Source organism: Drosophila mojavensis, unplaced genomic scaffold (genome assembly GCF_018153725.1).
Source record: "Drosophila mojavensis isolate 15081-1352.22 unplaced genomic scaffold, ASM1815372v1 contig_82, whole genome shotgun sequence".
Classification (NCBI taxonomy): domain Eukaryota; kingdom Metazoa; phylum Arthropoda; class Insecta; order Diptera; family Drosophilidae; genus Drosophila; species Drosophila mojavensis.
Window position 1 is genome coordinate 767,266 of NW_025318908.1, and position 16,928 is coordinate 784,193.

The following is a 16,928-nucleotide window of genomic DNA, read 5'->3' on the forward strand; positions in this document are numbered from 1 at the left end:
CTCGTACTGTCAAACATGTGAAAAACGTGACCCATCGTTTCTCTCGCCGTCATCCTACCGTTACCATAGTCGAGACCCGTGTATGAAAATGGTCTCATGTATGGCGTCACACGATTTATGGGCCCCATAACGGCGCCTCCGGCTTTGCATTTGCATTTTTGCAATATTGACAATTTCTCTTTGCTTGTTTGACTAAATTACGTAAACATGTGATCCAGAATTTATGTCTAATTTCTGCAATAATCAATTCATTATTTTAATGATAAAAACACTCGTGATATCGCTTTACAATTAATTTAGTAATCAGATGATTTTTGGGCAAAACTATTGGTTCTCGTACACCTTTCGACACCGCTGTAGCGTTGCCAAGTCTGCTTTGTAAAATGATCACTCCTTCTTCGCTAAGTGTGGAAGACAATGAGTGGATATCGGTATTCTTTGATACAGATCCATGTTTCTGCAGGTCATCTATTTCCTTTGCAAAAACCTGTTGTTGTATCATTTTGCACAATATGACTTCTGCCTTCTGTAATTCCAGTGATGTCAGTTATTTTATGGAATTTGTTATTTTCTATTAACGTAGTTGATTCATGAATCTTACTATCCAACCCACAGTACGTTTCAATCGCATATAATTTGAGAATCGTTGTATGTCAATCACAGGAACTGTTGATACCATCAATATATGCTTACGACGTTCCGTTGAGTTCTCGCTTACATAATTCATTTTCTGTGCTGGCCAAAGTATTTTATCTTGTTGCTGAAATGTTGGACCTGTTGTCCACAACCCATTTGGCACATAGTTCAAACTCTTCTGTGCCCTCGTAGCTACATCGGCAACATTCATGTTGGTTGGAATCCACCGCCAGCTTTCTATATCAGTTGATTCCAAGATTTCACCTACTCGATGAGCCGCAAATGGCTATCAGAGCCAATCCATGATAAAACCGTTTCAGAATCTGTCCACATTACTGACCGCCGCAAGCTAATGTCGTGGCATTCCAAAATTGAGCTTCTGAGTCTCGTTCCAAGTACTGCAGCCTGCAATTCGAGCCGGGGTATCGACAAGTGTTTTAAAGGAGCACATCTCGATTTCCCTGCAACGAATACAACATTTGTATGATTGTTTACTGTTATCCTCCAATAAGAAACTGCAGCAAATGCCTGTTCGCTTGCATCTACAAATGTATGTAACTCCACATCAGCTTCATTTGATAGAAAATGGGGTGAGTAGCATCTTCCTATCTTAAACTCTTGACCTTTTCGATTTGCAGCATCCATTGCTTAAATCGAGCGAATAAATCCTCGGGCAATAAATCATTCCAGTGTATTCCAAGTCGCCACACTGCTTGCATTAAGTTTTTTCCATATATCCAAATGGATCATAGATTGACATCACTCTTACGATGTCCTTATCCACCTTATTTAACTTCAAGTCAAATAGGAAGTTGTCATCTGTGCTCTGCCAATGCATGTCCCAAATCTTATCAATGGCCTCAGCGTCCATTTTAACCGTTCGTCCTTTCATGTAGTAAGTATCCTTTTTATACCCTGAACCCATTGAAAATGGGAAATCAGGGTATAATAGTTTTGTGAAAAGTATGTAACAGGCAGAAGGAATAATCGCAGACCCCATAAAGTATATATATTCTTGATCAGGACGACGAGCTGAGTCGATATATCCCTGTCCGTCTGTCCGTCCGTCCGTATGAGCAAAAGAATCTCAGAAGATATAAGAGCTAGAGAGCTGAAATTTGGCATGCATACTCGTGTATACCATAGGCAGTACAAGTTTATCATATTTTTCGATAATTCGTCCGATATAAAGCTAATGGATACAAAGATTTTGTAATTTACAGATTTTGGATACCACGCCTCCTTCGCCCCCAATTTGTAAAAAACGCTTTTCAAGTACTAGAGACTTGTGCTTTAAAACGTACACAAAATTTAACCATATGATTACGCTCTGAAAGTTTCATTAAGATTGTATGTCTACAAGAGAAATTATTCAACAAATAAATTACCATAATATTGCTAACACTGCAGCGCAGCCCAAGCGCAGCCGCTGCTTACTGCGCAGTTAGCAGAGCGCGTGCTTATAAGTGCATGTGTATGTATGTGTGCATAAAAGAAGTCCAGAATGATTAGAATATCAGCTTGGAGGGTTCAGGGTATCTCCTAGTCGAGCAGTCTCGACTGGAGCCTTCTTACTTGTTTAATTTTGCTTGTACTTCCGTTAAATTTGATACAAAGCCTCTAAGTTCGAAATGCGCCATTTTGTGTACTCGTCATACCTCTTTGCTTATTTCACATGCTTGCTCTTCAGATTGATTGATTGAGTGTATCGCGTCAATCACTTCATCTTTATATTTTACAGCTTGATACGCATTTTTATTGCGTATCCTTTTTTAACAAACTCCATGAGAGCATCGTTATACTCTGTGAATTTTCCATTTCGCGCCAATTTGTATTCTACAGCCATTAATCTCTTTAAAGCTGCATTGTAACTATCCGGAAAATGTACATCATCTTCAGACCATAAGAGACCAGTTTCATAAGCTCCCTCAAGCCGCTTTGTAGTTTCAATCAATATTTTCCGAGCACGCTGCACAGTTACAGATTCCAAAGGTTTTCCAATCGCTTTTACTCCAAAATTTTCTGTTGAAAAATAATCAGACATAAGTTTATGCATATTTGTCTCATCAGCATTCTCATATGTGAATGAAATACGATTGACAATAATGGTGACGGGACTTGTTTCTGCGATCCCATTGATCCATAAACAAGCCATCCTAACTTCGTTTTTGCTGCTAACATGTTGCTATCCAGATTGATACTTCTCGATGTTGATCCTAGATGATTTATTTTATTTATCCCAATTATTTATCCCAATTAGCATTGTGGGATCTGCATTCATATATCCGTCCAATGGGATATTTCTTAGCGGTTTGTATTTATTTTTCAATTCTTGCAGATCTACCGTCTGCAGAGGTAGCTTCAAGTCCGGCACTGTATTTGCTACAAAGCTCATACATTTTTCATTCCCCCCTGGGGCTCGAATTCTCAAGGGACAGCTCATTGACCTTACATTAGTCGCATGACTACCAATCCAGTTAAGCGTAAGATCAGACGTTTTCTGATTCACGCCCAGCTGACAAGCAAGTTTCTCATTTACGCGTGATGCCGATGATCCCTCGTCTAGAAATGCATATGTTTTCATTATTAGGTTATTCGGACCCATAACCTCAACTGGCAAAACCTCAAATAACAATTTCAACACTCCATGGTCAAGCTTATTTATGGCTGCCTCTGCTGCGCTATTAGTAGGCATATCTTTCATAATTACATAATGCAGTGACTTATGATGTAGCTTTATGCAACCATCCTAACCACAACTACGCTTCTTCTTGCATGTCGGCAAACAGTGTCCTCGGTTCAGACAGCCGAAGCAAAGTCCCAATCGTTTCACCATTGCAATGCATTGACCACCTTTCCTTTGTGCTTGCTTTGTTAAACTCGTCGCATTTCTGCATCGTGTGATCTCTCTCGCACCGATAACATTTTATCGGCGAATTAACATGTCTCGCTGGCTGCTCAGTAGTTTGATATACCCTCTGTGTGTTGGCTGGACCACTCCTTGATTGTGGCCTTTGGCTATTTATAGTTGTTGCTGCTCGTGCCACACTTCTCGCCACGACACTGAGCCAATCAGTGAAGCGTCTTAAGTCTGCATATGGGCGAATAGATGCTGCATAATCTACACACTGAATCCGTTTCGTCATTGGCATCTTCTCCAAAAGTTGCTGCAAAAGGACTAATCTCACCAATCAACTCTGATTGGCTTTTTATGAGTAACTCCGGGCGTCTATACATAAATTGTAGACTTTCTATGTTGCGTTCCACATTGATTGAGTTTATCAGAAGTCCTTTTACATCTTCCTTCGCCGGTCCCTGCAAGTTCTTTGCAATCTGAGCAAGTTTTCCAAATTAGAGTATCCATTCGCTGCTGATGATTCTCTAAACATAGTTACAAATACAGGCCAGTCTTCAGCGGTGAAGTACGTGGCATACTCATATGTGTTCTATTCTGTTATTCTCTATTTTTTTTTCTGCGACCCCGTGCAGCCAAGTCTACTAGATTGCAACCCCGAAGTGCCACATGCCCTGGTACGTTAGCATACATGCTGGCTTCAATAAACGATTCATCTGGATAGGGGACTCCACATCTTGTACCAAAGCCATAAGCTCCATGAGCAGCTGCACCAGCTCCATACGAGACGCCATACACGCCTCTCTGATTCGGTATACCAGGTTTCACGCCGCCAGACGAGACGCCATACACGCCTCTCCGCTCATCTTGATTGTCACATAAGTCACCCAGTGTGACTCTTTGACAATCCACGTTGGTCACATATACAGCTCCATCTCTTCTAGCATCTGTTTCAACCATGTCGTCTACGGTACGCGCATCACCTTTGCCAATGCATTTGGCACGATCATCATCATTTGTGCCGAGTCGATGAGAATTGCCAGAACCAGTGCTTTCATTTGCTGATACCACCTCGTGCGTATCCAGTTTCGATGTAGGCGTGACATTTACTTTTAATGTTGCACTTTCATGTAAGCCGCCAGCATCCATAATAGCAATCATTGGGCCGCTCTTTGCTGCACCAACTAGTCCATCGAGTATGCTGCATCGTTGACACTTGCATAGTTAATTGCTTAATTTGCTCTAATAAGCTTTTAACCAAATCATTATTCATGTTTTTATATTTCTCTTTATTAATAACAATATCATTATTATTTGCATCCATTTCAAATAATTCATCTAACTTTTCGTTTGTCTTCTTATTTTCCTAGACTTTGAGCCAATACAGACACACATGTACTTATGTATGTATAACTGCATTGCTCCCAATATCACAATTCCATATAATTGTGATACTCATCCAAAAAACGGGAACATATAAAAATAAAACTGTTGCTACTCTTGCTAGCAAGTAATTTCATTTTATTACATCACGAAAATGGATAAGTTTTAGTCGTTTTCATTAGTTTTCCATTGGTTTATTCCATTTGTCCATAGTTATACTTAATATTTAACGCATTAATCTTATTTAAACATACTTAAATGATCGTGAAACAAATAAAACATAAATTTATTTTTATGTGTCGAGCTTTCGGCGCTATTGAAACTAGACACTTGAAATTTGGAACAATTACTCGTGTATATCTCCGATTTATAAATTGTTAAAATTTTCCCGATCCGCCCACTAAGGGTGGATCATATTAGTTGAAAAGCTACAAAGTTGAAATATGGAATGAAGATCCGCGTCGATAGCTATGGCGGATATATCTACGTCCATTAGGGGCGTGGCAAATCGGATTTAAGATATATTGATTTTTTTAATTCTGCTATATTTTAGACACTATTGATGCTAGATACCTCAAATTTTGTATATATACTCGGGCTGATCACCCAAGACCAAAAAGCTTCGACGGATATATGTCCGCCAACAGGGGGCGTTTATAGCTCCGCAAAAGTTTATAGCTCCTAAAGTATAATAGCTAGAAGCTTCAAATTTGGATAGTTAAGTTACTAGTAACCCCCTCTATCGATAACTGAAAAATAATTCTTAAGCCTCTTTAGGGGCGTGGCATATCGAAAAATACTCTATAATTTTTACATTTTGTAGGGCAAGCATTCAAATTTTGCAGTTAGTGTACCATTTGTTGATCAAAAATATGTTGTCTACGCCCAGTACGAGCGTGGCAAATTGGGACTACAACGTTCTTACTTATTTAAATATTAAACAGCCAAACGAGTCGTTATATTCCCTAATTATTTAAGGTAAAGCGCGTTGAGGAGTGTAGATCACACCCGCCCGTACTCGGCATTCGATTTTCCAGTCCATCCCCATGGTTAGCCGTGGGCTTCCACGACTAGGAGATACCTTGAACCCTCTAATCTGATATTCTAATCACTCTGAACTTCTTCTCGGTACACATACATACACACGCTCGTATTAGAACGCGCTCTACTAACTGCGCAGTAAGCAGCGACTGTGCTTGGGCTGCGCACAGTGTGGGCAACATTGTAAGAATTTATTTGTTGAATAATTTAATTTCTAGACGTACAATCTTAATGAAACTTTCAGAGCATAATCATAATGTTCAACTGTACATTTCAAAGCTCAAATCTCTAGTACTTGAAATACGCCTTTTACAAAGGTGAGGGTGAGGGGGTGAATTACAACAAAAATCAACATTATATAAAATACACATAAGTCTACATTTAAAATATGGAAGCTCTAGCTCTAAAGGTGTAGAGATATAATTAAATAACTAGCTTTCGATTAGGTTTTTGATCGATAATAAAATATCGTGAGTAGTATTAGTAGTTATCAATATATAAAGAAAAACTCATATGCGCGTGATATACACAAATGTAGGAAACAAATTTCAAGTCTCTAGCTTTTATATCTTCTGAGATCGACGCGTTCATACATACGGACGGACAGACAGACGGTCGGACAGACAGACGGACAGGGCCAAGTCGACTCAGCTCGTCGCCCTGATCAAGAATATATATACATTTTTGGAGTTGTTACATACTTTTAACAAAACCATTATACCCTGATATCCCATTTTCAATGGGTTCAGGGTATAAAAACAAAAAATTTTTCGTTACGTAGCGTTCAGTTGAAACACTGGAGAAAATAATTTTTTAATATACTCGTCCACGGAACGTATAGAAAGTATATAACGTATGTATTAAAGTATATATCGGTTCTCTCCATGCCTGTCTTTCTATCCATCGGTCTGAAATTCAACTTGTATTTTTAAGATTCAATAGAGGCGAGAGATATCTGGATCTACTATAACGAGTAAAGGTTAATACCTAAAGTGCTAGAGACTGAGTAGACAATCTTCGTTTAAGAATATATTTTATATACATATATCGATTTGGAATATAAAAATCAGCTACAGCTTACCTTCTCTACCTTTTCTCTCTGCTATATTGATTTACGGTCTGTCACCCACTTATACCTCGAACAAGTATTGCACAGTCAGTCTCTCCCGACTACTTTGCCAGTACCAGTTTCTAATTGAAACTCTCTCAAACAATTTTTGCTCTCATGAACTGCTCTCCGCCAGCTGGTTTGGCCGGCTGATAAATAAATAGAACCGACAACGCTATGGTCCCGCTCAGAGATCGCTCAGTTGTTATTAGTTGTTGCAGTCGACTAGAACGTATCGTTGTTTCGTTCGCCGAGTGTGTCGTTACAACTGTGGTCGTGTTTGTGCTTGCTGCCGCGATTGCTGTTATTGTGGGCGCCGTGACGTGAATTGTCTCAAAAGTATGTCAGCTGATACATAGTGCGATAGCATTAAAAACTGCAACTGCAAGCCAGAGTTAAAAGTGAATTGACGTATCATTGACAGCTGCCTGGCTAGATGTGCACAGCAATGCCAGCAGATCAAGCCCAGAGTCAAAGTCAGGTCCACGTAGTCATCAATCGCCTATTCACACTCAAGCCAAGCTAAACAAGTCCAAGTCTTTAGCCAAGTAGCCAGCTAAGCCTGCGCGTGCAGAACTGTTTACTGTTTTGTGCGTCGCATACTAAATAAGTCAAGGTCCCAGCCCCTGACATAGATGCCAAGGCACACAACAAACCCATACCCACATACATACCTAAGCAATCGCACACATACAGTTACATTAAAAACCACATTCATATTTATGTTTGACGCGCATGCTAATTGGCACAGCGAACAGTGGACAAGAATCGAAATTATTACACACAATTTCCGACAATTTCGTAGAATACAAAAAAAAATCCCTAGAAATGTGTATATGCATAAATTATAATACGTAATTATGCTACTTCGTATCTTACTAAAAATCTATCATCAAAATAAATATGAAAATAGTCATTGTTAATCCTGCATCAGATACGTATTTATTTATTGATAGAGAGAAAGTATTTATAATTAAATCTGCATACATACATACTTACAAAAAAAAAAAAAAAAAAAAATGAGGCCCACTGTGCGGGATCTTCCATATCTGGCATCTTAGCAGGAACAATGAACTTTGTATGTTGTTGCTGTTACTTTAACGGGTGTTTATATCGTCTCGTTTTTGTCTCTTGTGGCTGTTGCTGTTAGTTCTGACGCTCGATATCCTTTAACCCCTCTCAACGCTTCTTAACCAATCAATTAATAAGCTATATAATCAGTAATTTCGATTAATTAGATTCAGGTTGTTTTTCTCATACATGAACTAATCACTTGGCTATTGCACATACTAATACATGCTAATAAATGTTCCATATACTCCTTTGTTAAGCTACTGTTGCATGCTATCAAAATGCACGTAAACATGTGTATGCAGCTGTTTTGGTTTAGTATTTTTTTAAATATTCCATTGCGTTTCATTTGGCAGGCACACTGACTGTGATATCAGCTGTTCTAAGGTCCACTGCTGGCTCAGCGCCTGTCTTTGAGTTCACTTGCCCTGATCTCGCCTTCTACTGCGGATTGCTCTTTAGAGTGTTCCATAATAATGATTCCTTCTTAAATATGGACAACACAGATATATTAATATATTGTGTTAGTTATGTAAATGCCTTAACTAATTCAATATATAATTCATTCTGTTTTGATTAGCGAAACTAAATTGATTAGATAATACAAATTTCAATTCAACAATTCACGACTGAAGATTCCTTGTTTGGTTTGCTTAATATTATATCAATAACACCCGAAGAAATTTAGAGTACTACGTAGAGTCTATATTCCAATCATTGAGCGAAGGTACTCACCTGAATATAGGAGTGGGGGGTAAATCGAAAATCATAAAGTACATATGAATCTACATTTGAAATTTGGCGACTCTAGCTTTAAAGATGTAGCATATATAAATTCATTATTGGATTTCGATAATCGTTTTTAATCGATAACAAAATAACGGGTCAAGATAAAAACTTATATTGTTAGATTTACATAGGTTAGCTTCACTGTAGTGCTTATAGATTTTAACACCCAAAATCACACGTACTTAACGACAGCTTTACTTTTATTACCTTCTCATTCGCCTTTGGAAACCCCACCTAGAAATCAGTGGGTCTCTCATCGACAGTATCTAGAGCTTTTTATACCCTGAACCCATTTTCAATGGGAAATCAGGGTATAAAGGGTTTGTTGAAATGTATGTAACAGGCAGAAGGAGGCGTGGAAGACCCCACAAAGTATATTTATTCTTGATTAGGGCGACGAGCTGAGTCGATTTGGCCCTGTCCGTCTGTTCGTATGTTTGAACGCGTCGATTTCAGAAGATATAAGAGCTAGTGACTTCAAATTTTTTTAAATGACCGTATCTACAGCGCGGATTTTGAGTTTGCTTTTAAAATTCGATAAAACATCGCCTTATGTTTTTATCTAATAAAAACATTCCAGTTTAAGTCAGATGCCAGTATAGCTAATTGTAAATGACTTTTCATTTTTTTTTAATTTGTCAAATATTCAATAAAATATGTAGATCATATGCTGAAAGTTTCATTAAATTCCGTTAAGTCAATCGACGTTAAAAAATAATAAAATTTTTGGCCAATTAACAATCGCACTTGCAGCAGTTACAACAATCTTCGTCTACTTGTGCACACATACATTCAAAATTCTTCTTGAACATTCTTAGAATCTGCTAGATGGCGCTGCAGCAGTGAACCAATTTCAGTTTTGCCAACAGTCCTTTGAAAAGTGAGGTTGCGTAGTGGATAGCGGCGTGACGCTCGATCGAGAAGTCTCGGGATCCAGCCCCGAGTGCGCAACTGATGTTAATTTTTTTTTAATTGTTTCGAAATATTTATATACGTATTTAAATAAATGGGGTTTCTATTTCATTTATGTCTTTAAATGCATCGAAATTGAAATTTTAGCCATACTAAATGTGCATTTTGATTAGTTTTGTTCAGGGTAGTATCTAGTCGAGCACTCTCGACTAGAATTTCTTACTTGTTAGTTAATCTGAATGTTTGTAGCGAGTTCCCCACATTTCTATAATGTTTGGCAATAAACCATATCAGGGCAGCCCGATCCGATAAAAGGCGCGCTAGACACATGAGTGCATATATGCGATAAAGAGTGAGCGAGAGAGAGAGAGTGAGTGAGTAAGAGGGCGAGGAAGAAAGAAAGAGTTAGTGTGCTTGAGAAGTTCAGTCACTCAGTATCAGTCGAGCGTTGCAAAGAGAAGTATAACTCTCGTGACGGTATCGAGTTAGATTTTAAAAAACTGCCAGTTCATATATTTACATGTTATTTAATAATGAAATATATTTATGACAAGTGAGCGAGTGTGAAACACATCGTGATCCTAAGGAGGAAGAAAAGGCAATGGAGATATTGCTCGAGCTCAATTTAAAACAGAAGCTGGCCACACGATTGGGCATTCTGCTGGTAGGATTCATCGTCTTTGGGCTCTTCTGCTGCGACAGCGCCTTGGCCAGCCTGACGCTGGGCGCCCTCTTGGCCCTAATGCTGCGCAATCCCACAAATATTTTTGCATTCGTAATGACCTGTCACAGGGATATCATGTGAGTAAATGTAGATCCCTAAATTTCTTGCGAAACGACAAAGTACTTCAAAGTGATGGTCTATCAAATTAAATTGTGATTGTGACACAGAGAGAGTTAGTTCAGCTCTTTCACGGCAGTCAGATAGTGTGGGACTGCCGCGCGGATTAGATTAGGGCACTATATATGATATAGACATGTATACACTTACACATATATTTCAAATCGATCTGAATGTAGACTTTAAGTTAAGTTAATTTTTGTACACCTATACATATATATATATATATATAGATTCTCAGCTAATTAGTTTAGTTTATTACTTGGTCTCTTATAAAAATATTAATATATGTATATATACTTCATTTTCTGTGTCTCAGTCTCCCTGTTTTTCCTATGAGTATTGGAATTGAAATAATTGCATTCCAAGCCATTGTGTTTAAAGTTGGTATTTGTTATTTTATTCAATTATTCCCTTAGAAGAGCTAGAAGAACCATTGTTGGGGTTCGTGTAAATCTCTAAAACAATATTTTGATTCAGAATACCCTACCTTTTCAGCGCATTTCAACGCTTTGTTGCCCTTAACTTTTACCTGCTGCGCAAGGATCGCAAGGGATGCACCGTGGCACAGTGCTTCCAGGAGCAGGCACTTAAGCATCCGGAGAAGATATGCTTCTTGATGGGCGATCGTCAGCTGAGCTTCGGGGAGGCGTTGCGGCTCAGCGAGCAGGTGGCGGGCTACTTCCAGCAACGCGGCCTGCAGCGCGGCGACTGCGTAGCGTTGCTGATGGAGACCCGCGTGGAGTACACTTGCCTGTGGCTGGGCCTTAGCCAGCTGGGCGTCATCACGGCACTAATTAACTCGAATCTGCGCGGTGACTCTCTGCTGCACTGCATCCACGTTTCCAAGGCCTGCGCCCTCATCGTGGGTTGCGAGCTAAGTGACGTCCTGCAGTCGCTGCCCCCCTTGGAGCTGTCCATCTATCAGTACTCGGATGTGGACCTGCCAGCCCTGCTGCCAGGCGCAACTGACCTGAGAAGCGCCCTGGCCGCACAGCAGCCACTGCCTCTGAGTCGTAGCCCGCAGTGCAACGCCCGGGATAAGCTGCTCTACGTCTACACGTCTGGCACCACGGGTCTACCCAAGGCGGCGGTCATCACGAACCTGAGGTTTCTGTTCATGGCGGCGGGCGCATTTTATATGCTGCGAATGAATCGCGACGACGTGATATACAATCCTCTACCTCTCTACCACACTGCCGGCGGAATTGTGGGCGTCGGCAATGCCCTGCTCAATGGCTCCACCGTGGTGCTGCGCAAGAAGTTCTCCGCCTCGAATTTCTGGAGCGACTGCAGCCAGTACAACTGCACCGTCGCCCAGTACATTGGCGAGCTCTGTCGCTACCTCCTCGCAACGCCCTACAAGCACGCCCCGCAGGAGCCGCTCCATCAGCTGCGCCTCATGTACGGCAACGGGCTGCGGCCACAGATATGGGCGCAGTTCGTCTCTCGCTTCGGCATTCCCCACATCGGGGAGATCTACGGCGCCACCGAGGGCAACTCGAACCTGATCAACATCACCAACCGCATTGGCGCCATCGGCTTCGTGCCCGTCTTCGGGCGCAGCCTGTATCCCGTCCAAATACTCCGCTGCGACGAGCTCACGGGCGAGCCGCTTCGGAACGCTAAGGGCCACTGCATGCGCTGTGCCCCCGGCGAGGTGGGTCTGCTGGTGGGTCAGGTGGATGCGCGGCGGGCGATCAGCGCCTTCCACGGCTATGCGGACAAGACGGCCTCCGAGCAAAAGCTACTGCGCGGGGTCTTCAGGCCGGGCGATTGCTACTTCAACTCGGGCGACATGGTCGTCTGCGACATACTCGGCTATTTTTACTTCAAAGATCGCACCGGTGACACCTTCCGATGGCGAGGCGAGAACGTGGCCACCCAAGAGGTGGAGGCCATCATCACCAACTGCGTTGGGCTCAGCGACTGCGTGGTCTACGGCGTGCAGGTAAGTCAACCGGAAAAAAAGCAAGCTAAAATTGGGTAGCCAAATGCCATCTATATATAAGTCGCAAAGGCACTCTGAGAGAAGGACGGCCAAAAGACTTGTTAATAGCTACTAATTTGGCCAAGTGGAATGCATTTTGATTTCAAATTCATTTTGATAAAGTGAGATCAATTCAAATGTAACCCGATTTCCTATTGCAGATACCCCATGTGGAAGGCAAGGCCGGCATGGCGGCGATTGTGGATCCATTGAGAAAAGTAGACATGGAATACCTCTCCATTGGGATTCGAGGAAGCTTGCCACCCTATGCACGGCCCCTTTTCATTCGGCTCCTGGACGAGATACCCCGCACGGCCACCTTCAAGCTCAAGAAACGGGAGCTCGCACTGGAGGGCTACAGCCCGGAGCTAATTAGGGACCCCATCTACTTTCTGAATCGGGATGGGGTCTACCGTCAGCTCAGTAGGGAGCAGTATGCGTCGCTGCAGGCAGGCACTGCAGGGCTCTGAGGGGCTCCATAAGGAGAGCGCCGATCCGCTCACTTAGCCTTAAGCTTATTCTGGCTCGCACACACACCCACTCATATCTCTACGGGCAAGCAGTTACTCGCAAATGTATTCGAACACTTAAAGAAACGACTGATGAAACTTTAGCCAAAGCCGAGCGCGTTTAATTCCCATAACTTGGCCATAAAAATGGCAGCTGAATCGATAATGGCTGCCAATACATTTCCGGTGGCTGCAACTTGGTGGAGCAGCCGGCGCTGTGGTGGGGCGACAGCGACTAAGAGCCGCAGCACGCAAGACAGCGCCAGCGCCATCGCCAGCGCCGGCCAAGATATATCGAAAGTGTTAAATCCCCAAGATTAAGTTCTTGCTCATTGGCAGCTGCTGTGGCTGTTTTGGTTGTTGCTGCTGTTGCTACTATAGTTGCAACATTAACGCCATTTCCGTTCGCTATCGCCAGCTGCGACGCAACAACGGCGAAACCAAAGCCAGCAACGTTTGCCGTCCTCTAAGATAAACGATGTGCAAAATCCATACAAACAACAACAGCAAACCAGCTGCAGTCGAAGTTTGTTGTTGTTGCTTTTGTTGTTGTTGTTGTTGCTATTACTATTTGCTAGTTGGAGTTGCATCCGCAGGCAGCGCTGCCAAAGTCGCAGCCGCAAACATCGCTGCCACCAATATCGATGGCGAAAAAGTTGTGGCAGGCAATCATAAAAAACGAAGAAATTCCGACCAAAGCCGCCGTACTTCCATGAAATTGGTTGCCAGTCAGGGGCTGCCAAGAGGGCTACCCTGGGGGAGGAGACGTGTCAGTGAGGGCAGAGCTTAGGTTCGCCATACTCGTAAAATGTACAGAGACCCTATATCATGGCTCTCCGCCATGCATTAAAGAGTAAAGAGACATTCGACGATCATAACTTACATCAGATCCATTCCATTAGGATACAGGATAGGTATTACCATCTCCTTGTGCGATGATACATGTGTTGCCGTTATCTATAAACAAAGCTTTAGAGCAGTACAACAATTCTGCGACCAATTTAAATAAAGAACGTTTTATAAAATACTTAAGTTTTTAATAGGCTCCACTCATCATCCTATGTTTAGCTAACAGTTTATATATATTAATGAGTCTGGTGATTAAAGTCATCTCTATCGGTCTGTCTCTAGTTTACTTGTTTGAATTCAGATTTCATGATACACCAGCCGATGTAGTCCAGTCGCCCCAAATGATCTCGTGACACTCACCAACTATCAATTACCCTATCAACAATCCGTGAATGTGCCTCGCACAAGCATAAACATCTTCGCAGCAGCAACAACAAACTAATTTCCGCCAATGCGAGCATCAAAAATGCGCATAAAGTTGCATTGGCAGGCGGAGCGCTGTCTGCGAAGGGGGAGAAGGGGAGGACGCTGTGGCCACCGGTGCAGCTGCTAATGCCACAAAAGGCAAGTGGTGCGAGTTTTGTCACCGACGTGGCATGGCATTGGCACCAATACCAACACCAACAGAAACACCAACTACAGCATCAGCATCAGCATCAACGGCAGCAACAGTAAGAGCCCTCGCCCTTGCCCCATGCCATGGACCGTGGTGCGTGCTCCTCAGCTGGTTGCATCGTCGACGTCATAAACAAAATGGCAGTTGCTGCTGGCTGGCTGCATGCATAGCTAATATCAATAAAAACAACAACAGCTATTATTGATGCTATTGTTGTTGTTGTTGTCATTGTTGTTGTTGTTGCTGCTGCTGCTGTTCTTACTACAGCGTCGCGTGCTTCGCGCGTTTAAGGAGAAAAATTAAAAAATCTTCAATAATTTTTCGAAATGTTCAGCGACTCTACCACCACCGCCGGTTTCGCCACCTCTCCCATTCGCCTCTATTCACCTCTCTTTTTCGCTCTTTTTTCGCTCCATTTCTCGACATTTCTTTTGCTCGTTTCGGGCGTCGAGCTCGGGCGATGGGTGGGTGGGTGGTGCCACAGATGCCATTGGAATTTCAAAGCTATTAAAACGCTGCGAGCCGAGCGACGGCCAAACGGGCTCCGAGCTCCAGCAACTCTTCATTGAAATTGTACTTGTTGCGAACCAACAGTTCAAGGGGCACATGGACTATGATGCTCGGATTGCTTCTGCACCGTACTTGACAACGATTCCAAAATATTTAAAGAACTTTTGTTTACCTTATTTTACATTTAGTCTATTATTTCGAACAGTTTTGAGATATTCCATAATTCTCTTTTCATAAATAGAGAGACCAAGTTTTTTTTTTAATATTTAGTGTAGCCCTAACCCGATTAGGAGATACCTTTGAGCCCCAGCTGTATTCGCAAAAATAGTAGTGCCATTTAGGTTTGATAAATCATATAAAGACCGTTACCACAATTGCACCAATCTTTTATAAATTTAAATTTTCAATATTCTTTTTATTATATATTGTTTGGCCAAATATCTAATAATTTTTTGCAATGACGGATACTCATATCACAGAACGCGTTTTTCTGAAATCTTCAAATACCAAGTTAACCACACTTATTCTTATTATTAAGGTGTATCGGGATGGATTATAAATTTATATTGTGGGGAAAAAAATCGAACAAGATTGATATATCGATTTCTTAAAGTTACATATCAAATATCATTTTGATATATTTTTCAAAGCTTAATATAGCTTAATATAGATAAGATATTTAAAAGAAATTCGACAACCCTAGAAAATCTACACTGCATCTAATATTTGGAGATCTAATATTTCTAGAGATAACTTAATCATCGATTATATATCCTGATCCTATATATTAGACTTATATTGTCATTTAGTTTGAAATGAAATTTCGAGTAATCTGATAAACTTTTTATCGGGAGTTTAACAATGGATATAAACTTACTCCTTGTCAACCAGATCCTGTGCCTCTTAATAAATTGCAATGCAAAGAGTGTTCTACATTCGATTTGTTGCAGCTAGAACTGATTTCCACTCTGCTCCTGGCTGGTTCGCTTGCTTATATGCATTTGGGCTTACAGATTTTGCTTGTTTTTGTTTTTATGTGGTGCCCAGTCTTTCAGCCGACGCCATTTGCCCTTTGCCCTTTGTCCTTTTCGCTGCTGCTGTAGCTGCTGCTGCTGCTTTTGTTGTTGTCGTTGTTGCTGGCGTCTGCTGCTCGGTCGCTTTGTCGGTTCGTGCTAATTACATTGCACCTGTGCGTGACGTTTGATGTTGCCCTGTCAGAGCTTCGACTGCTGTATGTCGGCCTCCTCTCTGCTGTTTGCTGTTGTTGCTTGCTGTTGGTTTGCTTAGTTGTTGGCGTAGAGAGGGATTAAGGTTTGTTTGGATTTCGCTTCAGTTGCAGCTGCAGCCGCAGAGCGGAGCAGAGCTGGGCTGCAGCAGCAGTTGCCGAGTAAAAATTAATTAAAAGCCAACGTGCGGCATTGCAATTAAATTCGATTTGACTCAGGCATCGAAGTTGACGCTGGCTGCGATTCGAGCTCAGCTGGGCGGCTGTTGTTGACATCATTTAATACAACAATACAGCAAAATTATATTCCACACACACACACACACTCATAAACACGAGCACACATGAACATCTGAAAGTTCATACAATGCAACTGCCTCAGCCTGTGGTCTTTAAGCCCATTGAAAAGACGAAATCAGAGTATATTGGTTTTGCTAAATTGTATGCAACAGTCATAAAGACGCCCGGCAGATACTCTAAATACTTTTATACACATATTATATTATTTCATACACCATTTATCAGATTAATCAGTTGTCTTGTCGATCTAACCAGTAGATATGTTCGTATGTCCCTATGTCCCTATATGCCTAT

General features: G+C 41.6%; 1 protein-coding gene across 2 annotated transcripts; it reads left to right on the top strand.

The window, feature by feature from the left end:
• Positions 1-7,225: 7,225 nt before the first annotated feature.
• On the top strand, positions 7,226-13,244 carry LOC6581145 (long-chain fatty acid transport protein 4). 2 transcript variants are annotated; one of them, XM_002006860.3, is made up of 4 exons: positions 7,226-7,361; positions 10,349-10,595; positions 11,134-12,586; positions 12,787-13,244. In XM_002006860.3, coding segments are annotated over exons 1-4 (2,010 nt in total). In that variant the 5' UTR covers positions 7,226-7,360; the 3' UTR covers positions 13,096-13,244. The 2 variants fall into 2 exon arrangements, with proteins under 2 accessions (XP_002006896.2, XP_015020111.1); XM_015164625.2 differs by lacking the exon at positions 10,349-10,595.
• The last annotated feature ends 3,684 nt before the right edge of the window (positions 13,245-16,928 follow it).

Coding starts and splice junctions, on each gene's coding strand:
- LOC6581145 (XM_002006860.3), top strand. Junction 10,596..11,133: donor ACCTGTCACAGGGATATCAT/GTGAGTAAATGT, acceptor CTACCTTTTCAG/CGCATTTCAACGCTTTGTTG. Junction 12,587..12,786: donor GCGTGGTCTACGGCGTGCAG/GTAAGTCAACCG, acceptor TTCCTATTGCAG/ATACCCCATGTGGAAGGCAA.